A 27,014-nucleotide genomic window follows, 5' to 3' on the forward strand; every position below is an offset into this window, starting at 1 on the left:
AAGTTTAAGCCTGCAATAATAAATCCATGAACTGTATTCATTATCCTTGTTTTTTCCAGTAAGTCCTGAAGATGTAACCTTACTTCTATTGCAAACTGATGAAAAGGAAATAATTCCAAGCTAAGGAACTTCTCTGAAATTTCTCCTTTGGACCATTTTGCCTGTCATAGCCAGAGTCTGAATTCTAAATCCAGAGGTTGTTTCCTGGTTGCAAGTTTAATCACCTACTTATATAGATGAATAGACTTCAAATAGGAAAAAATATGACTTTCCCATTAATCTGAGATTTAGTTAGAGCATAGATGTATGAGATCTAATGTATGGTCTTCACCTAGTGATGATACTACTACATGTATGTAATAATAAGAAAGGATTAGGAATACATCTCTTCACTTAGGGAAGCCGTATCTTATTCTCAGTTTGATTATTACTGTCTCAGACTTTCAGGCACCAGTTCTTGTTCCAAGCTTTGATTTCACTTTAGAGATGTTACCTTCAGTGGAACAGGTTTTAGGACCTTCAGTCAGGGGCTAAACACTGGCCCCGACCCCATTTTTTTAAGCCTGTGGTCATGTAAATCTATTTCTCACAACACGGAGGTAGGTGTCAATATGAAGTGTGCTAAATTCATGCTGCCTCTAGTAACAAAGCTTTTCCTGTCAGCTTTCTGCAAAGGTACATAACTGCAACTAAGCTGTCACTTAATCTGCTCTGGAATGCAAGAGCTGCACTATTATAGTGATTGATATGGGATCGATGATTAAAATTCATTAGTAAAGACAAACGTAGGTTATTTAGCCAACTTTCCCTGTAGCTGATCCATAGTCTTCGTGGGGTATTTCCAGATTTATCCCTTGGTGGATTTAAAATTAATTATATCATTTATAATGGATAATTCGTGGCAAATTAACGTAGAGAAAATAAGACGTTCATACATAAACTGCTGTTAAAAACTCACAGGGTACAGAAGTACCATTCAGGAAGCCAGATTTTAGAGCTCCTGCCAAGGCTCATCTGATGCTATTTGTTGATCAAGAGACAGAACCCTTGCACACAGAGGACATCTGCAGCCAGTCTGCAGTGCTGAGGGCTGGGGGTGCAGGCAGTGCAGCTCTTCAACTCTATGTTCTGCAGGGGTCTTTGATTTTGCAAACTCTTTTTTCTACAGAGACACAGGAATGATCTATTTTAATTGCATCATTAAGGCTTTTACTGAATATTAGAACTTGCATAAGCAGGCTACAAAATTTGCTGCCACATGGATATCTGTTGGTTAACGAATAACTTTGTTTTTAAGGAGCAACATTCTCTTTAAAAGGAGCTGCTCTGATGGACATGTGCAAAGAACTATTGATGTTAACTAGTAGGGTTAGCTGGAAGAATGGAACACGCAAGGTTCTATGAAATTTAATATACAAGCTAAAAATAAATTAGACATGCATAAGCTACAAACAGCAGATCCTTATAAAACTACCTAGAGAGGTTTCCTGAGTAGAATATCAAAGGCATGAAGTGATGAGCTGAGGAAGCAAATGCTTCTTCCCAGGAAATCCAAACTCTATTTTATGATTAACATTAGCTGATAAATGTTCTCACCTTTAATAGTTATTTGCATATGCAAATAGTTATTTGCTTATTGATAATATCTTCCGTCCCTTAAACACAAGGTAAACAGTGATTTACCTTGGAGAAACAATGTAGCTTATGAGCCAATGCAGTGTTTTCTATCATGACTAAATATGGATGAATGTAATTCTTAATAGGACATAATAGGATATAGATGTACAACAATAATACATATGTAAGGTTATACAGACAAGCATCATAGAAAGGTCAGAAGGATAGATACTTCCCAGAATAAATTACTACCAAATTGGATGGTCACCCAAGGACTGTTGTTGAATTGCAGTAGACTTCTTCAAGATGTGCAAGGGCATCTTTTGAACACCTTGAACATTGTTTTGAACCTTTGGATACAGGACTAAAAAGAACTGATTTACTTGGCTGTAATAAGGCAAAACTCCTTGTCCCTCCTTGCTCTTTGTTCCTTGCAAAACCCTTGTTTTTCAGAGCTTGTACGAACCTGAAGCAAAACTCTAGAACTGGGGGTTATTGCTATGTGAGTAAAAATAAAACGGCTTATTTTAGGATCAAAAGGTCATAAATAGTGATGGATTTGGCCTACTGTTTGAGAAATAAAACGTTCCACAGCGACTCTTCATTACCTTGAAGATCTTAAAGTTATGCTTATAGTAAATATAACCAATCCCACATGTTCATCTTTATTCTGCTGAAGATTACAAACTGACTTTAGCAGAAGTCCCTGAAATTTTCTTTCAGGCCATGCATGATGGAAATCTTCACCGTTTATTTTTTCAGTATGCGCTTTTATATTTTTAGACAAGAACAGGTAAATTTTAGGCTATTTCTATAAAATTAGACTGGGGATCCAAAGGAAACCACCACTTTGCTAGTACATATGCACTCTGGCAGGAAGTTCACACTGCCTTGGTTTCTGGTTTTGTATTTTCCCTCCATAATAGACTCTTATTCTCTCTGTAGCAGACTTTGTTAAATATTTTAAAGGTCCAGGGTCTGACCTGTTGCTGCAGTTGCATTATATAGCACTACTGCACCTTACAAAGTGCTCCGATTTTCATTTTGGCCAACAGACACAGAAAGAAGCCAGCTTAACCATATTCTAAATGGCCTGCCTGCAGCTAGGTGCCAGGGACTCATTACAGTACATCTATCTAACCAAGGATAGACAGATTCATTTGCAAACGAATGACCCGAATTCAGATTGCATGGTTTAAGGGCTTGAAAAAGTTTGCAGGGTAATCTCTCAGTGCCATTGTCTGCAGCTTTCCAGATGTTCTTGTCCTGGAACATACCAAATAAAATGGTTGGAAGGCATTTTTTTTTTTTACTCGGAGGCATGAAGTCTGAAAAATTAAAGGCGTTCTCCATAAGTGCATTACATTAATGAACGGCTTTGGATCAAGGACAGAGGTAGGGAAAAATATCACTACAGTCTTTCCTGCTTACATCAAGGCAGAGTAGTAACCATTATTGTATGTAAAGATATTATAGAAGCTTTCCCATGGAACAATGGATGGGCCTCCATGAATGCCCAGCCAGCATCCCAGGAAGACACCGGTTTCTCAGTCACACACACCATGTTGATAACACATTGTCTCACAGCTTCCATTTGCAGCAGGACTTTAATAGCCCTGGTGTCTAACCATTTTATCACTGCTGTACTTCACCTATTTAATGAACATGCACTCCGTGGATACCCATCCAAGAGTAAGCAAATGGATACCCATCCAAGCAAATGGATACCCATCCAAGAGTAAGTACTTGGCAAGCAAAGTACATCTCAGCTGAGACGCTGGTGATCTCATATGGGTTGCTAATGCTTGCAGTATATCATCTTTGTGCACAAAGCCACATTTCTATGGATTTCACAGGTAATTTGCAACGCTGGGGGGAACAAATGTATGCTTACATTTAAAACACAGCCTATGTAATGGACAAATCCAAGCAAGTAGCCACTGGAGTTCAATGTAGCATTGTAGCAAATCAGTCGTCTTCATTCACAGGTAACAAATTTCCTAACTCACTAAATTGTAAAGCAAAGGGCTGGTGTTAATTTGGACCATATAGAAATGCAGTAGGTCATTAGTGATTGCTTACACTGCAGAGGAAATGTTTCCAGTTATTTCTTGTATAAAGTGTATGCTCAAGTGCAAGTTGTCTTTGTTTCTTTTCCTCCTGAGATGGAACAACTCTTACGTAGTCCCAGGCTCATGGTTTATATTGCACAGCATATAGCTCTTTTCCATACTGCATGACTCCCTTCATTAAAAGGGAAATGAAGGACCATTGCAGAAATGAGTTACTGCATATGGCCATAAAAAGTCCGTGACAAATGACTACTTGGCAAGCAAAGTACAGTCACTGAACTTCAGAAAGAAAAACAGACCTCCTTCCACATTACAATCTCATGAGTCACAAGAACTGGAACGAGCAAAGGAGTTGAGGCAAACCATTTCTACTGTATTCCTAGCAGTATAATTTGTCTATGCTCTGTCAGGTGAATGGTATTAATCTCCATCTGCTTCAGGGAGAGGCTGTTTGAGTGTGCACAAGGGATAAAATAGCCTTTCATTGAGGAAGCTTCCAGGGCTTACCCCAGCCATTCCCCTGTTCAAGTTTTCAAAAAGATAAACCTTTATCTTTGATTGCCTGAATCTCCCCTTTCTACTTAGCAAAGGAGATAAGGCAGGCAGAATGAAGGCAGCCACTACCTGCACAAAAGCAAAATGTTCAGCTTAAAGCACCTCAGGCAGCTGCTGACTTTATTCCTCTAGCCCAACCCTCTGTTATGATCCCATTTCAATCCAATCAGAAATGACCCTGAAGCCAGGCAGACTTAGGGAGCAGTAGTGTCACAGTAAGCAGTCACCTAACAACAACAAGCTCCCAGATATCCAACAAATAAGGGAAAACAAAACAAGCACAAACAACACAGCCCGCGAATGAAACAATTCACAAGCAAAGCAGGAGTAACCCCATGTTTCATACCCAAATTGTAATCAAGATGCATAATAGGCATGATCAATAATTAAACCTACTCAAACCATTTTTCAGGTACTTAAAATCATTAACCACTTAGCACACACAATTTTGAATGACTCACTGTAAGGCAGCATTAATACTTAATGACTTGAAATATTCCAGACCCATTGTGTATATATAAATAAAGGACTTGCACAAAATACACAGCTTTCCAGGGCTGCGGAGTAATTTGAATCGTTGTGGTGGTACAGATGTGTCTTTAAGTTTACTCTTTGCATTCACTTGCCCTGTTCAAGCAGTTGCTAGCTTGGCTACCAAAAAAGATGCACTGAAATGCATCCTGGGGAAGCTCTGGAAGGGGCATTTCAATCATGTTCTCCCATAGCCAAGGCAAAGCTTGATCACAGACAGCAGTTACAGACTTGAAAAGTGGGTAGTTTTTATTAAGTACATAACTGTCACAAAATCCCCAAACCTTTATAGGTGTTGAGAAGCAATTCAAACCATGGGAATCGCAGGCATCCATCATCCCATTATCTGCATTTACCGTGTACCAGGAAAGAAAGACTGCATCAGAGCTCGAGTAGCAACGTGAATAATTGATATTAAGATTTGTTGAATTAAAACAGTTTGACTGACCCACTTTTAGAGTTCAGGGAAGTTTATCTCATATAAAGAACTATTTTGAGTTTATGATGACTTATTTAAGAGTAAAAGCATGCCTACCACAAGTATTCCCCTGACTATGTTTGGCTTCCACTGGTTCAAGCAGTGATCAAAGTTCTGTTTCTTAATGACCAGAGATGACATTAGTTTTGGTATAAACCTCTCCTTATCAGGCCTGATATCTATCTATTTGTCCTAAGCAGAGTTAGGGATTCACTTGAAGCTGGAGGTTTGAAACCTCCATTAGAGCAGTTCAGGTACAGAATGGCCTGTTGACTATAAAGCAAGCCCAGAGCCACTAAGCCATATTTTCAGGGACCAGAGTTGGGTGGAAACTGGCTCAGACCCCACTTATATCAGCCCGTTCCAGCTTCTCTGAATAAAGTCTGAACTGCTCAGCTGTGTACCCTGCGCTACTGAAAGCAAAAGAGTCATTTAACTGAAATAGTAAGAGCCAGTGTTTTGCAGGAGAATCTGTTTCTTAAATAATCACCTTTGGGAATCACTGTTTAGCAATAGTGAGCAATCACCCCACACAAAAGGTACTGAAAACCCATTTAATAAAAAACTCAACTTTTCCCCTGTGTAGTAACATTAGCTCACTAAAGTTTGTGGGAGCACTATTGTAACCATTTAGAAATGACCCAAACCATAAACACACTATTTAGTCAGAAGAAAGGCTTCAAGCCTTGAAAGCACAACCCTGAACCATAAAAATATCAGATCCTCTGGCAGGGCTAGAAGTGGAAAGTAACTGTGAATCTTTCTCTCCTTATCTGAACATTGTATGATTAGCATCCCCCTTTCAACCTAACCTTTATTCATTTAACACACTTAGATGGGTAAATTATACCTCTTGCCCTCCTAAGTGAAAATTCAGTATGATGGGGAAGTGACAGAAAAGCTTTTAGTCGAGTTAAGCTGCCAACAAGATGCATTTCAGTCCCGCTCTCCCCTAGCAAAGCCATTGAAATTCAGGTCACAGCATTGTTTTAGATTGTATTGTGCCCGTTAGTTCTGGAGTTTAAACAAATTCATCACAATATCAATGTACTTAGGTGAATGTCTGCAATGCTACCAGCAAAGATTTAGCAGAGGAACAGCAAGCTTACAGTCCTTCATGTGTGATTTACTTGAGTAGGTTCTGAGGTTGTTACACATCACATAAGATTCTGAATGGTGATACTAATTACAGCAGTGACTCCAGCTATTTAATGGATTATCACAACATAATGAGGCAGTCTTTCTATGATTTAACTTGTAAGCACCTTTCTTCATATCTGCATTCGCTGCTTTATAAATGCTTCTTATTGTACAGCCATTACCAATGCCATTAAACTCCATAAACCCTCCTGTCATGACTGCAGTTTTACCGGAAGACAGCAGTAGAAGTAGTGCAACTTTTCCTTCTATTATTAGCAAGGACAAGATAATGGCAAAATATTCATTTACTTACCCCATAGATACATGCAAGTCCTTAGAAGTTAACACAAACCCCAGTGTGCCACCATCTGTTAACAGCTATGAAAACAATATGAAGCTAAAAAAGCTCACGAGGTGATCAATTCTAACTCTCCCTGCTGCAGAAACCTTCAAAAACTAGGGGACATAAAGAATTAAAGTCAATTCTTCTGTGCCCCCCTTTACCCATAACACAAACCCCTTCTACAGTTTCACTGATTTAAACCATGAAATGAGATGCACTCACAACTAGCTTTTATCCATTTATCTTGGGAACTCCTAAATAGAACAGAGGTTGTTTTCATCTCTTCACTGAAACTTAAAGCCACTTACCAGTCACAAGCTCTTGTGACACCTCTTCTTGCACCATAGACCACCTCTTCTTGCACCATAGACCACCTCTTCTTGCACCATAGACCACCTCTTCTTGCACCATAGACCACCTCTTCTTGCACCATAGACCACCTCTTCTTGCACCATAGACCACCTCTTCTTGCACCATAGACCACCTCTTCTTGCACCATAGACCACCTCTTCTTGCACCATAGACCACCTCTTCTTGCACCATAGACCACCTCTCTGCCTTCTAAACTTGCCAGCGCTCATCAAAACCCTTGATGCAGGATGTTGGTTTGGCCTGTGATGGTGCTTGTTCTCAATTAGCCTGAAGTGGCTATTCAGATCAGCTGTGCTCATCTCTTTTTGGGGTTAGTAGCACAGGAGTTTTCTCTCAGTATTGAAAAAGAGGGAACTCCAGCTGATGCTAAAACTAAACTGGTTAAAAATGAAAATGAAACAATTTCCCATCAGAACCATTCACAGAAACAGAAGAGTCAAACTGATGGTCTGGGAGAGGTTTCTCAGCCTGGGGTAGAATTAGGAAAGGAACCCACTCAAGAATAACCCTGTTATTGTGGGCATTTGCTTGACATGAGTGGGTTGAAAGCCTTGAAGAAGCATGGGTGGAAATCATTCTCTCCACATGCTTTATTCAATGAGCTCTATGGAGAGATTTTAAGATTTTTTTTTTAAATTAAAATATTCCTAAAATTCTGAGGTTTATGTGCATATGGAATTAAACCCATTTTCTAACCAATTACATGCTTGTGAAATGGAATTCCTGTTTTCAAAACAAGCCTCAGAAACACGATTTCTAGCCTTTTGTTTCATTAAATTATTTGTGTGAAGAAGCCAGCTCCAATCTTTTTCACACTCACTGATACAGAGAATGATTTAAGTTGCTTTATCTTTGTTGGACAGTGCTGCAGATATGAAATCCAGCACATTCACTCCATAGACAAGCTTACACTTCCTAGATTAGAGTGACATTGTGACATTGCCGTAATGTTCTTTTCTCCTTTCTCTTTTACAGTGTTATATTGGTTTCAGTTAAGAACTCACATTTGAATCTCTTATTGTGGCTTCAATCTGTTGGCCTGGAAATGAAGATGAAATGCAGTTGTGTGTATACAAATGCTTTGTAATGATGATAAGAAGTGATGTGCACGGAATACAGACTAATACATTAGTATTGTACATTAAGTCTGTCTGGTAACGGAGATGATAGCTATTTGACAGTCTGTTGAGTAACAATAAATGATTTGCAAGCATCACCCTCAATAAAGTGTGGACTCCTTTCTCCTAATGACCCTGATACAAAGAATTGAATACAAAGCTAAAGGAGATTTTTGACAATGACTCTAGGAGCATCACCTACTGTGTGTGTCCAGCTAGAGTCAATGGACAAGGCTGTTGAGACTAGTAAATCAAACATTCCCTTGTTTAGATATTAGGAAGTAGTTCTTTATTGTGAGAGTGCTGAGGCACTGGCACAGGTTGCTCGGAGAAACTGTGTGGCTGCCCCATCCCTGGCAGTGTTCAAGGCCAGGTTGGACACAAGGGCTTGGAGCAACCTGCTCTAGTGGAAGGTGACCCTGCCCATGGCAGGGTTGGAACTGAATGAGCTTTAAGGTACCTTCCAACACAAACCATTTTATGATTCTATGATTTGTCCATTCATGCAGCTTGGGCAGATATTTCCATTCTTCATGCTGATGCCTGGAGTGCTGTGGCACTGCATTGCTTAACCCAAAAGGGGCAGGGATGTGCAGGGCAGGCTTCAGATGCAGTGCTTAAAATCCTGTGAGCTGCCTCACTCATGTCGATCTAATCTACTTGTGCAGAGTTCTTAGTGGCAGCCTATATATTTTATTTACATCAAAGAGAGAAAGTTAACCCAAGCAGCTGATCCCGAAGTAACTGCTGGCTGCTTTCCCTGAGCATGGAAATAGTTGTAAATGCTATGTCAAACCAGTCCAGGCTGCGAATTAAATCAGTGCCCCAAAGGAGGGGTGATTGTGGTGTATATCAAGCTGTGACCAGGAAAAGGCAGTCTTCAAATAGGAACAAGGGAATATACAGCAAAATAACAGAGAAGACCACTTTAAAATCCTCTAATGCATGTAGAGAGGATTGAAAAGGGAGAGGAGTGAGACAGACACCATCCAGGAGGAGGTATGTGTAGATGACAGCAAACACTTCCCTTGCCCTTGCTTTCATCAGTAGAGTAGCTGCTCTGGAAATGATAAGAAGGGAGTTGAAGGAACTCAGAGGACATGGGAGGGGAATTAAAAAGCACACTTATACATGTGAACAAGAGGCCAGATAAAAGCAAACACTGGAATAAAAAACAGAATCCTTGTGTCCAACCCCATCTACCCCTGGGAATAAACTTGTTTCAGACCGTGTGGACTGAGTCTTCATACCAAGTGCTAAATTGTAATAGGTAGACAGAACAAGAGATGACAGCTGTAAAGCTGCCAGTGAAATGAAGAGTGGTTTTTGGTAAACTAACAGAGAAATTCAGTCCAGAGGTTTCAGGTTTACAGACCTGGTTGAATTGTGGTTCACGCTTGACATTCTGCAATACCCATGAACTGGTTGAATGCATCGCTGTATTGTTTTGATCAAGTCAAAGCACTGAGCAAGGATTTTCTATTTCATGCCCCATTTATACATTGCTACATAATGTGGAGTGCCCCAAATGCCTCTTGATTTTCCCTTTGGAAAGGTTTCTTAGAAGCTGGCAGCAAAATAATACTGGGCAGGTCTTTACTGTGGAGCTTCAGGATACATCTATTGCATCTCAGATGTTTTTAGTATAGTAACTTGGGTTCAGAATCTGGCCTGAATGGTCTGGATGCTGATCTCTTGGCTATCTCTGCAGGTTTAAGAAAGAAACCTGTAGCATTCTGGTATTGTGCCAAGCACCTGTAAAAGGAATTCCAGTTCAATTCTGAGTATCAAAAAATATCCTCCCAGTCTTGTCATTTTAATTTTATTCATGTTGAGCAAGTTTTGATTTCATGGCAAAATGATATTTTCTCTCTATTCAGGGGGTGTTGCCTGAGAAAGGAATGCTATGTACTCCAATGGAACAGGAGTTCTCTCGGTAATAAACTGTATGAAACTGGGTGCATCCTACTGGAAACTTCTAATACAGTTTTAGCCTTTTAGGAGAGCAATGTAGAAATTCAGCTTGCTTGTAAAGATGCAAGAGGGTAATATGGAAAACACGCCTACATTTTATACCTATGGGTGTTAATCCTCACTCTGACAATTTGGTTCTGCTTAGCAACTTTAAGATACACTTTACGCAGTGGGACTAAAACCCTAGTGGGTGCCTTCATTTTGTATTTAAAACAGAGTCAACTAAATGAAATCATTTGGAACTATTTCTAACTGATCTTTGCATCGTGTCTCATCCACTAGATATACTGTAGTTTATTTATAGATTTTTTTCTTTTGGGGTTTAAAGCATATTAACATGGCCTTGAATTCTAATTTATAGCATTACCTAAAGATTACCAATCCTATTAACTGCATAGTTACAAATGCCATTTGAGCAATAAGATGTTGTTTTGCTTTCTCTGCATAAAACTGATTTTTGCACAGTTTATTAATTTTGATTTATGTGTTTTACTTTATTATTTATACTGTTCCTATTTTTCTTTTTATGTGGTCTTAATAAAGAGAGCTGCCTATTTATATGATTTTCTTTCTAAGAGAAAAGAGAAAAGAATTTGAGAAAAACACTGGAACATCTGGAGAGAATCGTGGAATAGTTAGGGTTGGAAAGGACCTTAAGATCATCCAGTTCCAACCCCCCTGCCATGCATGGGCAGCCACACCTCACACTAAACCATGTCACCCAAGGCTTCGTCTAACCTGGCCTTGAACACTGCCAGGGATGGTGCATTCACAGCTTCCCTGGGCAGCCCATTCCAGTGCCTCACCACCCTCATGGTTAAGAACTTCCTCCTTATATCCAATCTAAACTTCCCCCGTTTAAGTTCTAACCCATCACCCCTTGTCCTATCACTACAGTCCCTAATGAAGAGTCCCTCCCCAGCATCCCTATAGGCCCCCTTCAGATACTGGAAGGCTGCTCTGAGATCTCCACGCAGCCTTCTCTTCTCCAGGCTGAACAGCCCCAACTTTCTCAGCCTGTCTTCATACAGGAGGTGCTCCAGTCCTCTGAGAGGATGTTTAAACTCTTTGATCATGAGAATTCTGGAGAAAAATGACAAGTATTCAGCCTTGTCTCTTGCAGGAAAGAAATTCTCCACTAGATAAATGTTCATGCAGCTTTAAACCTCTCTGTTACACAGATTGACATGGAAGGTTTTCCTGCCTAGTTGAAATGATAGCTGTGCATTCCTAGAACGTCCCTCCTAAGACGTGTGTAGGCACACAAGTCCTGAAACTATTTGCTGTTTAATGCACACCCACAATAGGATGACTCCTGCAATATAACATTGTATTTTTGGAAAGGAACTATACGCTCTCCTTTTCACATTTAAGTTGTTGAGAGTTTACTGGAAGCAAGATCCAGCCTGCAGTGATGAAAGACCAAAATCTCAAGTTTTGTTTTGATAAGAGTATTATTGTGGAGTAACTTCACACAATCCACCAGTAGCTACAGTGGTGTAATGAAGAGTAGAATTCCTGTTCTCTTTCCATGAATTAATAGAAACATAGTGTACCTCTTCCACAGAGGACCCGCACCGTGCTTGTCCCAGCTGGCACAGCACTGTTGTAAGCAGCAACACTGGTGAGTAGGTACTACATTAATTTCATAATCATTGTTATGTATTGCTTGTAGCAATTCTGAACACGTTCTGAACTTCAAACACAACAGAAATGTGTGTCTGACTTTCCCATTTCCATCACCCTGATGCTGCTGTGTTGAAGACTTTTCCCCTTCTGTTAGGTCAGAGCAAGCCAACAGTTTTCTAACTTGGGAGAGATATATGTTAGCACAAGAAAGCAAAATTGAAGACAAAACAGTTGCAATATTTTGCTAATGATGCTCCTAAAAATGTAAGAATCTGAGCAATAACTGTGTGAAGGCTTTATTGCACTTACTGGATGGGATGTGCTTAGTGATCCAGAGCAGTTCCACTAAAGTCAATGGAATTTTAGTACCAGAAAACTTTTTTTTCCCAATCCATAGCACAGTATCTTTTTGCCACAGAAAGAAAGAATGAAAATGAGGTTCTCTGTTCATATTAAATAGAAAGAACTTGATGGATCCATAGGGAAAAGAATAGAGAGACAAATCATACTAAACTGCATACATGAAAATGTGAGAATGAATCGGTGTATTTGCTCCGGTTGTATTCTAACACATTGCCTGAGACATGCATTGGCTGTGGGACGTTTTGCTGACTGGTTCACAACCTCATGCCTCTCCTGGATTCAGGATATTTTGCTGTGTTCAATTAGACGCTGTCCTCCTTTTCCAGTCCGACCACATTTGTTATTAAATATGGCACTCCTAGTGCTATTTGAAATACGGAACTTGACAGATGAAAGGGATCTGTTGCAGTTTAGCTGGTTAAATATTTAATGATTTCAACCTCACAGACTTACATGGTCCATTTTCCTGGATACAAGTTGGATAGCAGGAGGAAGGCTGCTCCAGTTTAGGGGTGTCAGTAATGGCTTTTGGAACTGCTGCTGTTTGCCGTCACATTAGGGGTTGTTTTGTTGAAATACTCCCCGTGGTTTATTAATGAAACTTGGTAACTTTTATTCTTCGCAGAAAAATGATAACAGACAGATGTATAAACCCACATTCATGTGTTGTTTTATTGGTGTGTTACGACGTTACATTTCCTTCACACTGAGAAAGCATGAGATTAAAATACACTGATCCACAAAAATGCCTTCCATACGCTGACTCTGCACTGGTAATTACAGTGCCCACAGATCCCTCCACAAGTTTCATTTCATTAAGTCTTTCGTAATTCTAATTACATTCTAATCAAAGCTTTTACATTGTCTATTTGATGACTTTCAATTTAATTATTCCCATTAAAATAGGTTATTCTTTACTGCTTGGCAAAGTTCACCAATTACTCTTGCAATGTAAGTATTTACGCTGCGTTACACTTCATATTCCAATCTTTAAACAGCCACTACTCATTTGAGGGCTGTATAAGATTTCCTCATGCCAAAGATAGCTCGTTTGTATCAAAAGCCATTAAAATACTAGGAATGTGTACAGCACATTTAGGAGGCCCCACTCATTTTTAAGAATAAGCCAGATCTATATAAAAACATGCAAAATGCTCTATGCATCAGTATTAAACTTCTAATTTTCATTTAAGTCTTATTTTCTTTTAACATTTGCATATAACCTGGAAGACTAGGGTTCCTGCTGAAAGAAAAAGCTAATGGCTAAGCCCTGTATAATGTAAAGACATGATACCCTTACTGTAGGGCTTTCGTTAATCCTCCCCTATGAAAGATACAAAATGATATCCCTGTTACAGAATTCTGTAGGATGGTTTAAAAACTTTATAGAAAGATTAAACCTCCACTAAATTGTGTGGATTTCTAGAATAAGACCTTGATTACACTAGAGGAGTGCTTTGTCAAATCCAGTGCAAATGCAATGCTGGAACAATTTTGCTTTGCTGATGCTAGTTTTGTGAACCAGCATATATACATCAGCAACCCCAGTTACATTTGGGAACTGTCTCTATTCTAGAGCTCAGAATACTGTAACTGTCAGAAAAAAAACCCTGTCTCTAACTGATGCGCTCAAACTGGTATCAGTTTTACAAGTAAATCAGGCTTAATTTCTGCAGAACCCTCCTGGGTTCATGCCTTTTACATTCTGCTCCTTAATGTCATTTCCTATTTATAGTTATTTCCAAATATCATGTAAGTTTATACATAGTCAAGTTGCATCCTCTTGTACACAATTACTACATTTATTTTAAAGGGCTTCTAATTTACTTGCTTTTCTATAAAAGTTCAAGTGTTGCCAATGAGGAAGTAGCTCTTCTCAGAAAATTCTACGAAGCTTACCTTTGAGAAAAGTAAGTGACAAGCTTTACATGAAGACATTGAGCCGTTTGAATCACAAAATGCCTACGAGGCCAATAATACATATTCCAACAGTAACACAGAAACTATAATTATGGCAGCAGTATCCTCCAGTCTAAAGCACCGTAATAATGGTCGTTGATCAGCGCTATCTTGATTGCTTTAACCAGCAGCTCCAGATAAGAAATGTTCAACTGCCAAGATGTGGTCTGGAACATTTGCCTGCATTTTCACAGGATACCTAAGGGAAAAAAAAAAATCTGGAATCTGACATTCTGCCACCCAAAGGTACATCATTTCACAGGAATGGGATGCATACTGCACAGTGCAGACATAATAAAACAGGGACCTACCCATAATAAGTTAACTAAAATCATACACTTTGTAATCTTCTCCATACCAACAGTGTTCTGATTCTGGTGAATTTCAATCCAGGTACCAAGCCAACCCTCGCAAACACCATGCTCAAGAACATGATGAGCTGAAAATGTGGAATGGGTCTAGTGGTAAACTGTCTCAAGCATTCCTATGGATATGTTACAGTGCTGGAGACCACCACAAGCATTCGTGGTTGTGTGCCCAAAGTCACAAATGAGAATCTTTGCATTTCTTTAGGCAGCCAGTGCTGCAGTGGGTCACTGCACAAGAATGAACGTGGCACACCGAGATTCACAGAAAACATTGTGATTATTTATCTTCACAGTTTTAGGCTTTTTGAAAACTTATTTCAAAGACTTCAGCTTGTTGAATGTCATGAGTGTTATTTCATTTTGTTTTGGCAGTAATCACCGTGATTGCCCTCAAAAAAATGCAGATTTTATTTAAACACCAAGTTTCTAATCCTTCCTATGAACATATGTTTCTGTAAGCTATATAATAATTTTAACAGGGTGGAATTTCCTGACTGTTATAATCATCCTGTGGAACCACTAATGCATGAAGCTTGGCTCTTACAAACACTTACCCATTCACACCTTTTGGCTGCTTGATCATTAGTAGCTCTAGTAGTAACTAGAATTAATTGTCAAAACTTGACAATTAATACAAAGTTCTACCAGCATGTGGAGATTTTTTTAATGTTAGAAGGCAACAAGCTAAACATAAAGATGATGCCCTAACTTACTAAGTTATATAGAGAAATGTCTAGACACAACAGATGCTGAGCATCTGGTGAAAAGTGCTTTGTGTATTCATCACCCATCAAAATCAATGAGTGCTGAAAATGACCAGAACTTGCTAGGAGATACTCAGTACTTTAGAAAATCTGTTTCCAGATCTACCCTGCCTTCAAACACATCTTAAAATTACTTTCTTAGCCATTTCTCCACATAAGATTGTTTTTATTCCTGTTCTTTCCCCTTCCCTCAAGTAGCTTATCTGTTCGCAGGAGACTGAAAACAGATAATTCAGCAAGTCAATATGAACTGAAAATTTAACTGTAGAAGTATGATGCTATTATGCCATTAAAACCAAAATATTTATTTTCTCTTTATAAAAAGGAAAGAAACAAAAGAAAAACAACGTACAGTAAGAGACACTGTGTTAAGAGACCAGTTTGGAGGAAATGTGAGAAGGCTAAAAGTTCATTCTGCACATTTCTTAAAGTCATACAGGACCTTCAGTTATTCCCTCTAGAGGCAGGCCAGTAGCATTATCTGCTGTAGGTCTCTCTTCCTTCTTCACAGAGTTCTGATCTAGCAGGCTGACATAAGATTTATGACACGCTGTATTACCCAAAGGAGGGTAGTGTTGTCTGTAGCAAATATAAGCAAAAATGAGGCCAATGATCCCTCCAACAAAAGCATCTAGAGAAGAAAAGCAACAAAACCAGAAGCATGTTACTGTGGAAAGGTCAGGCAGCGGTAACTGTAAATAAAAGACATTTGGTTGACCTGGAAGTGTTTAACCCAGAAACTGTGAACTTTAAATTTTCATAAAGAATTTGGAGCCCAATATCACAATCACATAGGACACAAAATCAGTATTTTGCTGGGGACATCTCCAAGAGCTTGAATATCCAAAATCTAGATAATTGGCTGTGTTTCTGGAGATGAACAAGGGGAATAGCAGCCTCCATGGGGCCTCCATGATGTTGCAGATCTCCTCTGACCAACACTTGTGAATAAGCAACCCATGTATCCTCTTCTAGCATGCCATGATTTACAATGACCACCAGCAGGTTTTCTATTTATGAACAATACAGCAGAGCTATGCTGTTTACAGCATCCAGAGCTCTCCCACTGAGCTATACCACAAACTATTGCACTGTGTGCAGTCTGCTCCTTGTCTCTGTCCAAGTACCCCACAGAATGACAGCTACAAGAGATCTACTCTTGTTTTGTATTCCAGAAGGCATTCTCCAATACAGACAAGGAGCAAGTAGAATGTAAGATGGAAAATTATCTTCCTTCAGAAGTGGGCCACTCTAGCTAGAACAATTAATTTCACTTGTAACTCCTGAGAAAGACAGCTGTCAAGGACCATTTCAAGCTGGGTGAATTCTTCCTAAAAGAACCTGAGAGGTCAAAGACTAAGCATGCCTGATAACTGATTTGACACCTTTTGAATTTTTTTGATGCTCTTTGCTATCCCATACTCCTACCAAAAAATAAAATAGGATAAAATAAGGCCAGTGTGTGACATATTTGCAGCTTTTGCACATGGGCAATTATAATTTTTCCATCAGAACCACACAGCACTGGAAATGTAAGAGGATTTGTTCAGTTGTCAGATCCTCCTGCTGTCTTACTAATTTACTTCCCAGATCTTATGTTTCATTTTCAAGCAACCAGAGCAAAATATCACTGAAAATACACACCGACTTTGAAATCCTCAGATTTGAACACAAACAATAATAGAAGTGAGGTAAAAGGTACTGGCTAGAATACAGCTTGACACAATCTTTTATTTTAATAAGATGTACCAAACACCATATTATCTGCCTATATAAAAGCTTAGGATTAAGCATCCTTCAGACTCCTGATGCTTCACTTAAGCATATCCCTTGTGATTGATTATAGGTAGACTTTTAAGGATGCAGTTTCATCTACAAGCAGACCTTTTATACAATTCACTCGTATATCAGATGCTGCTGTTGAAGACTTAAGAGCCATCTTCCATTCAGTCAATAACTGTCACTCCTTCACAAAGGTAAGCTTTAACACTGTGTGACATGTTTCTTTAGCTTTGTGAATATACTTTATGATCATGAAAGACGCTGCATGCTGCTTCAATAACCTCCTCATCCATACTGAATACATTCAACATTTATTTGCAGTTACAGTCTGTTGAATATTCACTGGTACCATGTGCTTGGTACCACGCTGAATCCAATGCGAACAAATAGTCAATATAAGAAAGTATCGACATAAAAATAGACACAGCGCAAAGCTATGGAAAATCATTTTTAACAAGACATAAGAAAATAAAATATTTCGCTTCCTTAAGTAGGACCTGACTTTGGAAAGTGTAAAAGTGACACCTTGGGAACAATTAGAACCTTGGCCAAAAAAGTTAAGAGAACAGAACGCATCAAACTTTGCAGCAAGTTTTTCAGTGTGGGCAGAATCTGTTGCAATCTATGCTATAGAGCTCGGTTTGCAATGTTTCTATATTTCTCATGGAGGGAACATGAACCCACCTCATGCCAAATACACTTTGATATGAATGAAAAGCAGTGTATTACATCAGGTGCACCCAATAACCAGAATACAAATGACTGAATGCATCTTTGCAATGACTAGTTACACACAGATGCATCAGTCTAGTCTAATGCATATGTGTCAATGTATTAGCAGTCCCTCACATACCCAACAGGCACCTTGCAGATACATGGAGAAGCAGTAGGCATGGACTAGGCAGAGCTTCTAATGGGCCAGATGCAGCCTACAGCTGGATCCATCCAGGAGAGCTGTGGCACATGTGTACACTTATAAAAAGGATGATATAACAAAACACTGATCTAGATTTGTATGTAACTACGATGATGTACATTGTGTATGTAAAGATACAGAATAGTAAAGAACCCCTGCAGTAAAATTTCAGACACTGAAACCCTAGCATCAATCCAGGAGCAAGGAAAACCTATAGCATACTACAGTGAGTTTTAACTCATGTGATTTACTTAAAATAATTAAAGAAATATAAGGCTAATAAAAGACAGCACAAAAAAGGTGTTTTCATGTCTCACCTTGCCAGTGATGCTTGTAATCACACATACGTGACAGGGCAATCATCATGGCACAGTAGAGTGGGAGAATCGCTGCACAAAGCCGCCAGCTCTTCCCCCGGCCATTTTCCGTGAAGCAATGTAACTTTCCAGCTAAGTAGAAGGTGGTAAAGCCAAGGCCTGAAAACGCAACTGATAAAGAAAAACACAGACTTACAGTAATTCTGTCACTATCATTGTAACAATACTGTCCCTTCCGATCCTTTAAGAACTGACAGCAGGATCCTTCTCCTGGACAGAAACCTTGGACTTTCTAGGGTGCTACTAGGAGCTAAGTTACGTTGAGATGACCCATCTGCCCATCCCTAGATGTGTCCAAGGCCAGGTTGGATGGGACTTTGAGCAACCTCGACTAGGGGAAGGTGTCCCTGCCCGTGGCAGGGGTTTGGAACTGGATGAGCTTTAAGCTCCCTTCCAACACAAACCAGTCTGGGATTCTACGATCTTCAAATAACTGAGGGGGTTTCATAGTTTGAATGGTGATTCCTATGCAACCATATAAGTGATGCTGTTATAACTCATTATTTTAAAAGGATGTAGCAAATTGCCTAGGTAGAGAGTTTTCTTGCTTTGTCTTTTTTCATAAAGCAACAATGATCTTACAAATTTTACATAATCACAATTCTTAGGGGGATGAATGGGAAAAGGTATTCTGCCACAAGATCCATGACATATGTCTGTTCTCCATAGTAATAGTGTTATCTATGTAACAATGCAAGTAATCAGGCAAGCGAAAACTGAAAAGCAAATCAACTTCCTTCTCTTAGATACTCAGCTTTCACATAATCTGACCAGTCTGCAAATACTGTGGTACCTCTGGACATTCATCCATCCAATAGCAATTTAGATTTTTCTTTCCATTAGCAATTTAGCTTTTTCCTCTGGGGCAGACATTGCCTGTGGAAAGAATTTATTTGCACATGAAATTAAACATTTAGGCAATTTTTAAAACTGGAATCGCAAGAGCTCTTTCATGCTTAACTTTCAGGACATCTTTCCCGATTTTAGACTTATTCTAAACAGTTACAGTTCAAAGCAGAAAAGGATTCAGTCAGATTTTACTGCAATGGAATTACATTTAAACGAGAAACTTAGGTTCCATTAACCTTGTTCTATAGAAATACAAAACTGGCAGTGGTGATAGAGCTCGGGCACTAAATTTCTGTAATGAACGTTTTTTCGTCTTGTTACTTTTCACCTCCCAGAGGAATACCAGATGGATTTATATTTTTAATACACGTTCTAAATGTTTTTTACAAAAGCTTTTGAACATTTCTCTCTTTTTTACTGCAGGAAAAGTAGCGTTGCACTTGAACAGGTAGCTCTGTGAAATACGTTTTCTATTTTCTCCACAAATGTCATACTCAACTTTGCTCCTGACTGCAGAGATCAAAATAGAACATGAGCACATAAAGCACAGATAGTGAAATTATAAATATTTATCCAAGCATTTGAAATTCTTTCCCTGGCTGCCTTTACATTTTTTATCTTTGTGATATACAAGTGCCTCCATAAGAACTAACGGATCACATTTATAATACATATGCCTGTTCTGATTGTGCGTCCAGTGAATTTAATCATAAAATCACTATCTCATAGAACCACAGAACAGTTAGGCATGCATCTTCTGTCCTAATCTCTTGCCAGGGCTTTTCAAATGCCCTCCTCTTCATGTTCCCAAATGCTAGGTGGGATAAAGTCATTGCTTTGTGTTCTGCTGATGAATCTATGGGATGGTCAATTTTAGCTGACAGCACAATGGAGTAGTTTCATAAGATTATAGTGAATAACTGTTTGAATGCAATTACTGAAAATTTGGTTTCAAACACACAGATAAATCACTTCTTTAGACAAGCAGAGCAAGACAGAATGCTGATTTATCATCAAGCCACTATACAAACTACATTATTTTCTACATGCTTTTTCAACTGCTGATTCTGTACTTGTCAGAAGACAGTGGGAGGCAAACTTTAATATATAATAAACAATCCTGAATAAAGAAAAGTTTCTTGCAGACTGTCTTACCTTCTTATGTATTGTATAAACTCATATGTCATATGAACTTGCTTTAAGACTACCTATCAGGTAAGAAATAATTTCTTCTGACATTTCTGCATCATTGTATTTCTGAGATAAATTTCTTTTCCTAAGAGTAACATGTCTTACACAGAAACAGGTTGTGAGCCGTATAGTCAGAGCACCAGACTATAGCCACAGTGATGAAAATACATCTATGATCCTGACAACATCTCATAAAATGGGAATACACGCTCCCCTTTTTCAAGCATCCTCTCCAACTCTCAGTACTCAATGTAGACAGACACACAAAAAAACCAAGTAAACATTGCTGCTTCTTTACAGTGCAGACATGCTCTTGTGCCTGTCACATTCCCTAGAATAGCCACTGGAATATGACAAAATACAACACTCGCCTCTCTTGTGCTCTTCCAGTTGCACTGGAACTGTGGCATAGTCTTTTGCATCAAAAGACTATAAGAAAGTCTTATGTATCAAAAGACTATATCATAGAATCATAGAATAGTTAGGGTTGGAAAGGACCTTAAGATCATCCAGTTCCAACACCCCTGCCATGGACAGGAACACCTCACACTATACCATCTCACCCAAGGCTTTGTCCATATGTGGCATAGTCTTTTGTATCAAAGACCTGTAAGTGTTTATAGGCTAATGACACACATCCACATCTGTGAGCAGACATAGGGCTGTCCATTCTGCAGACCTTTGGAACTAGATTCATGTCTAAACTTACCCGAGACTGCAAGAACAGGACTCGTCTGCACCATTCCATCTTCCAGTTGAGTAAATGCAGTGAACAAAACTCAATCTATGTTGGATATTCAATATCAAGTGGAATCCTGGATTGAATACTTTCAAATACTTCCTCTCAAAAATACTTCTTTCTTTTTTTTACTTTCATATTTCCATTTTCCTTCCCAGGTTATTTATTTTTTGTAGATTTGTAGAAGATGAACTGAAATCTGAAGACAGTATTCCCATAGAAACAGCAAGTGCTTTGTGGTTTCATTCTTAGGCAATCTACAATGCCTAGCAATTTAGAGGGCTTAAAGAAATACTGCCCAAACAATAGAGTAGGTGTTCAGTCCGCACATACTCATATTCAGAATTAGTAGCATTTGCCAGGCAATTTTACCAGCAGTTGTCAGTGTGGTGGGCAGTAAAATTTAGATAAATGGGCTTTAGAGCAAACCCTGTGATATTTAAGAAAAATTGCCAGAATTTGTGTTTTTGCAGGATCTGCCACAATTCAGAAGGTGGTGCTCACGAATGAATATGGAAGTTCAGCAGGAGCTCTATCTGCACTAGACCCAAAGGCAGATGTTGCTTTCTTCTAAACTAAAGGTCAGGAAGAAAAGAGACTCACAAACACTCCTCCAGGGGAACTTATCCTAATGCAAGATGGAAAAGTACTATAATGATGCTCTAGCTTGTGGCTATGAAACTAATATTCTGCAGAGCAGCTTTATTTTGCAGTGTCGTAAAATTGACTTCCCTTACCCTGGAGCGCGCACATCCAGAAAGCGCTGCTTGACCCGATAGTCCCAATGTGCGCAGAGTCAGCAGCAAAGAACACGGAATTAATAGTGAAACACTCTGGGATGTGGGAGTACTCATCATAAAGGTAATTATATATTTCAAGACAACTTGATTGCTGTGCACTCCATGAAAGCAACTTTGGTTTATGCCTGTATTTTGAAGATGTTGTCAATCAATAAAATTAATAACTATTCACTCTACAAGAATCCTGGGCATATAGGTGATATTTGCACTGAAGAATTGCTCAATCTGTAGAATATAGTTGAGTGGTATTTTTCTGCACCAGATAGAGACAATAGTTCACTGTATCACAAAGCAAATACAAACACACACACACACACGTCACATGCCCTAACATATTGTGTACAACCTAATAAGAAAAATTATCATTCTGCATAAGAAGACAATGCTCCTCATCTCACAAACACTTCTGCAAAGTTGGTTTCTCCTTAGATCATGAAAAGTTAATACTCTGTTTATATAAAAAGGCAAGATCAGTGTGCAATACCAACCAGCCCTCTTTGGAGACATTGACACGAACGAAAATAAGAAAACCAGTCTGATTAGTATAAAACAGTGTTAATTTAAGTTAGATGTTGATGCAAATTTCAGACACTGGGAATAAGTGCAATGAGCTAACTTAAAGGGGATAAACGAAATGAGAGGAAAACACATTAAGCAATATATGATTTGTCCCCTTATTGTTTGTTTCTATTTCCTGATCTTCTGATAGCACCAGATATTTGGTTTAAAGCCAGGGAGGCAATTTAAACACCAATAAAAATCCTGGGTTTGCAAATCTGTACCTTTCTGAACAGACTCTGAAGGGAGCTGAGATTCAGAGTGCATCTTACTTGTGTTTTCAGTTTCTTTAAAGGAATAACTGGAATTCATATGTATTGTACTTTTGCTCTACTTACATGGCTTTATTTCAAATTTTTATCTACAAGGAATCTTTAATAATGCATATGCAGTCTCCAGATTATATTAATGGTACCTAGAGAGTCTCAGTCATGAATAAACATTAGTTTATGTAGAATTAAATCAATTTAATTTCCTTTTTATACCTGTTGTAACTATTTACACTTCTTCATAACATAGATACACTGGTTGTGTAGACCTGCCAATCAAAGGTGTCTGTCTGATTTTGTTTGCAACACGGCTACAAACCATTCAGAGACTGTACTGTAAGATCCGTCATATGATTCAAGCTAGCGAGGTGGTACAGGGCAAGCACGTTGTCTTTCTCTGCTCATCAAATTGAATTCCCTATTCCCACTCTCAGAATGAGATTTCTGAATACCAGTTACACACGGGATCCATCAACTTGAAGTCAGCACTACAAGTCAGTCCACGCAGTGTACTGGGGTTTCTCTCTGCAGGTAACACTGCCTATTTTGGTTGCTGGATAAGGACTGTTCAAAAGTTCACAGAGTTGGCAGTCAGAAGGGATGAGCTGATCTTTTTGTTGACCTCCTATATATCACACTGCTGAGTACGATCTAGCACCAGAATGGGAGCTTGGATAAAGTGCGCAATTTCCAGAGAAATAATCTGAAGACAGAGGAGGAAAATTAGCTCATATGTGCCAACACCTGGTGAAGTTCTTACTGACAAAACCACGATCGAACTGTAAACTGCCATCATCAAGGGCCATTTTCATCTCAGAAGCTGATTCAGTAAAATACTTACAATAGAAAGAAATATAAAAACTGCTATGTAGGCAAAACATCACTAAGGCTGTCCAACAGCCTTCCTACAAGAATTGCTGCTTCCACTTCACAGCAATCAAGTACATGCAGAATTGATTCAAACATTCCACTGCAAGCACCTAGGGAGGTAGAAGCGAAAGGAAGTATCAGAGTATGTTTAGTTACTGCTACAGCAATGACATGAGCAAAATACATCATAAAAACTCCTGAAAACCTGGCATGCTTTCTGGCCAAGGAGTACATGTACTAAGCCTTCATCCTGTAATTGCATCAAAAGATGCAGAACCTCGCCATCATGGAAAACGTTGAAGGAGATAATGATACTCTCTAAAGACAATGGGTCTAAGCCTTGCAGATCTGACATATGAGCAACCAGTAGAGGGTAAAACAATGGAACAATCAAAAAAAAACCCAATCGAATAGAACTAACTGGGTGACAGCTGTAGACTTTTGTGTGAAGACAAGTGTTCTGACCTTTACATCTTAGTGGTTTAGGAATTACCAGCTTAAGAGAGTGCATTTCAACTTGCTTTGGGTAGGTGGGATATCTGGAATTGCTATTGGAAGGCACATTTTAAAACTGTTCCATAGTGATACTTGGAGAATGTCACGGAAGTTTCCTCTTGGGCATTATGATTATTGGAATGAATAAAACTACATTAGACTGACTCTTTCAGATTGTTTTGATCGCCTTCTTTAAACAAAACCTAAAAGTTCATAGAAGAAATAAGGAGAATGATAGCATCTGGAGACATTGCAGACCCTATCTTGACATCTGATTCTCTCCAGACAGGGGATTTAGGTGAGTTTAAAAACCCATCTGTACGGCCCGAACCAATTACCAAGTTGAAATGCATAAACTGAGAAACTGTCAACAAGGATCTGATCTCAAGAACCCCAAATAAATTATTCATTAAAAATGTAATTGCTTTTGTGGGTGTTTTCTGGAAATTAAACTACCCCGTGAGGATCTTTAGCTTCTCAAGTTCTAATGGATGCTTTGCTAAGCACACAATACACATCTTCTTTACAGTAAGCAGTTTTTGAGCTGAAGAAAAAATCCTCAACTTAAGTGGCAACAAATTATGAAACTGAAAAACAACCATTCAAACAACCTGTGTAACAATCAGAGAAAATGATCCATCTCTTTGTCTGTAATACTTTATACTTGCAGTGATTACTGTATATTTTCCAAATGCAAACACACGCTATTCATCACTGGAATTGCACAGCAGCCTACTGCAATTTTAGCTAGGGCTGCTGGTGAATGTTTTCATTTTCACACTGTTCAAAGACTAAAATATTTATCTTTCCTGAAGGAGATTTTAACACATAAATTTTAATGATGAAATTCAATTCAAAGAGCATTTTATAGAAGTACAATTCCCAGAGAACCTTTTGAGCATATTATCCCAGGCAAAATATTTTGGTGTTTTTTTTTCAAGTGGGACAGTCAATCACCTTCCCTTTGAGCTTAGCTTTATTAATTTCTTTTTAAAAAAGAAGGACTTCAGCAGAACCAGCATGAAAACCACATCACAAAATACAAACGTATACAGGGACCCAGGAAACAAGAAGGAGGTATTGGAGACAGAGACACATGAGAATAAAACATAAACCTATGTTATCTGAAAAGCAAGTAACTAGAGTGTTAGTCATTAGGTTGTTTGTGTAGGACTGGCAGAGTGAGTTCTTGTGAATTTTTTGTGTGTTTCTGACATTTTATTTTCAATACACCTTTGAAGATACCTTCTTACACCTGAAATATCTAACGAAGTCTCAGGGTGCATCTCTTTGTTACCAAAAAATGAGAGCTAAGTTCTGATTTGTTCAGTTAATGGTGGCATTTACAAAGAGTCCTATAAGTGAACCTGTTCCATAGCCTGCTTTGCCATTTCTTTCGACAGAAACCTTGAAAATATCCTCTTTCTCTGAGGACACAGTAAAGACAAGCTTAAAAGGGCTCAGATTCTGGAATTACTTTGAAGAGAAGGGGCAGCACTCATGCCCTGATCAAAGCAGCCTTAGCATTAAGATAAACTACAAGAGACTGTCTTGTAAACTCACCCTAATACTACAACTGCAGCAGACTAGAGAGGCACCTTTTTCTACACGTTACGTTTTTTACTCTTCACTCACTGCCAAGATTCTCAATTACACTTGGTGAAATTAGGTCCACCTAATGAACTTGTATCAGATTTAAACCTAGGACGGAACGACATCAGGATGCAACTGGTCCTTGAACACCCCATCATGGTGCTGCACTAGTGCTGTCCCTGGCTAATACATTCTTCTCCTGACAGGCATCAGGAATACCAAGCATTGAGTGAATTGTTTGGTCTTTTTGTTAAACCACATCACTTCATGAAACAAAGTCCTAATGCTACAAATCCCAACAAACAAAAGTTTTATGTAAATAAGAGTTTGCAGGGAGGGAAAGGGCAAGCAAACTGAAGCTTTCTTCAACCACACTTCAAGTAGCAAAGTGAACCAGGACACCAGCAGGAGAGTGACTGCACAGCTACATTATACCAGCACTGAGTTCAGTTCTGGGATCCAAACTTGTAAGTAACTTTCTAAAGATTCTCTTTCCTTAGAGAAACTTTTAAATAACTCTTAAGAGAATCAGGGACTGGAAAGCGGGTACCTTCACTTCCCGTTCATCCTAGATCCTCTGAGGATAGCAAAAATAAAGCTGTTGTCCATGGTGGAGCACACAGTGGAACTGTGATTTATTTAGTCATGCAGAGAAAAGGCAAAAATACATTGTGATTACTACCAATAAAAAAGTTAGTGTGTTAAAGGCTACAGTGTGAAAGACAATGCAAAGAACATGTTTGCTAGCTCGCATAAATATCAGTGAGGAGCAACTCGTTTACACTGACATGATAACACATATTAAAAACCCACATTTTTTTCTAAATTCAGGAAAAAATAGAAAGTCTTCTGGCAATATGCTTGAGGCATACATAATCTAAACCTCAAACATACTAGCAAGAATTGATTTATTATTAGAGCTGGAAAACAACTTTAAAGAGTACATCTCACAAACCCCTCATAAATTCAAATGGCCTTAGCTATTAAATACTGAGAGGCAAATATGTCAGGGAAGAGGTAAAAGCATTAAACACAGCCATTTCTGAGTGTACTTACAGTTGAATTAAGAAGCCAATAAACCCCACAGGAGATTTTACTTTTTTTTCTTGCATATCTAAGAAATCAATTCCTTATTTCCCTTATTTTTTCTTTAAGAGGATGAAATATTTCAGAGACACTGCCATACAGCTGTTAATTACGAGATTTATCTTGAAAATAGGAAATAGCAGCAATTACTGCCAAAAACCTGTGGCTGGTAGCTCATCTGTTGCTTAAAATGTTCGCTTTCAACT

At 38.8% G+C, this 27,014-nt stretch overlaps 1 protein-coding gene across 4 annotated transcripts in view; it reads right to left on the reverse strand.

The window, feature by feature from the left end:
* Nucleotides 1-12,838: 12,838 nt before the first annotated feature.
* The window catches only part of PLPP4 (phospholipid phosphatase 4), a 61,784-nt gene continuing 47,608 nt past the window's right edge, over nucleotides 12,839-27,014 (reverse strand). For 2 of the 4 annotated variants that reach the window (XM_061458625.1, XM_061458623.1), the window contains 2 exons: nucleotides 18,299-18,469; nucleotides 12,839-15,914 (listed from right to left, as the gene is read on the reverse strand). In XM_061458625.1, the coding sequence (XP_061314609.1) occupies nucleotides 15,715-15,914; nucleotides 18,299-18,469 (371 nt within the window). In that variant the 3' untranslated portion in view covers nucleotides 12,839-15,714. The remainder of the gene's footprint in view (nucleotides 15,915-18,298; nucleotides 18,470-27,014) is intronic. The other 2 variants (XR_009744326.1, XM_061458622.1) reach the window with 2 other exon arrangements.

This window comes from Pezoporus flaviventris, unplaced genomic scaffold (assembly GCF_033815535.1).
Source record: "Pezoporus flaviventris isolate CSIRO_AGI_PZ_B2104156 unplaced genomic scaffold, CSIRO_AGI_Pfla_v1 ptg000029l, whole genome shotgun sequence".
In the NCBI taxonomy this organism is placed as follows: Eukaryota; Metazoa; Chordata; class Aves; order Psittaciformes; family Psittacidae; genus Pezoporus; species Pezoporus flaviventris.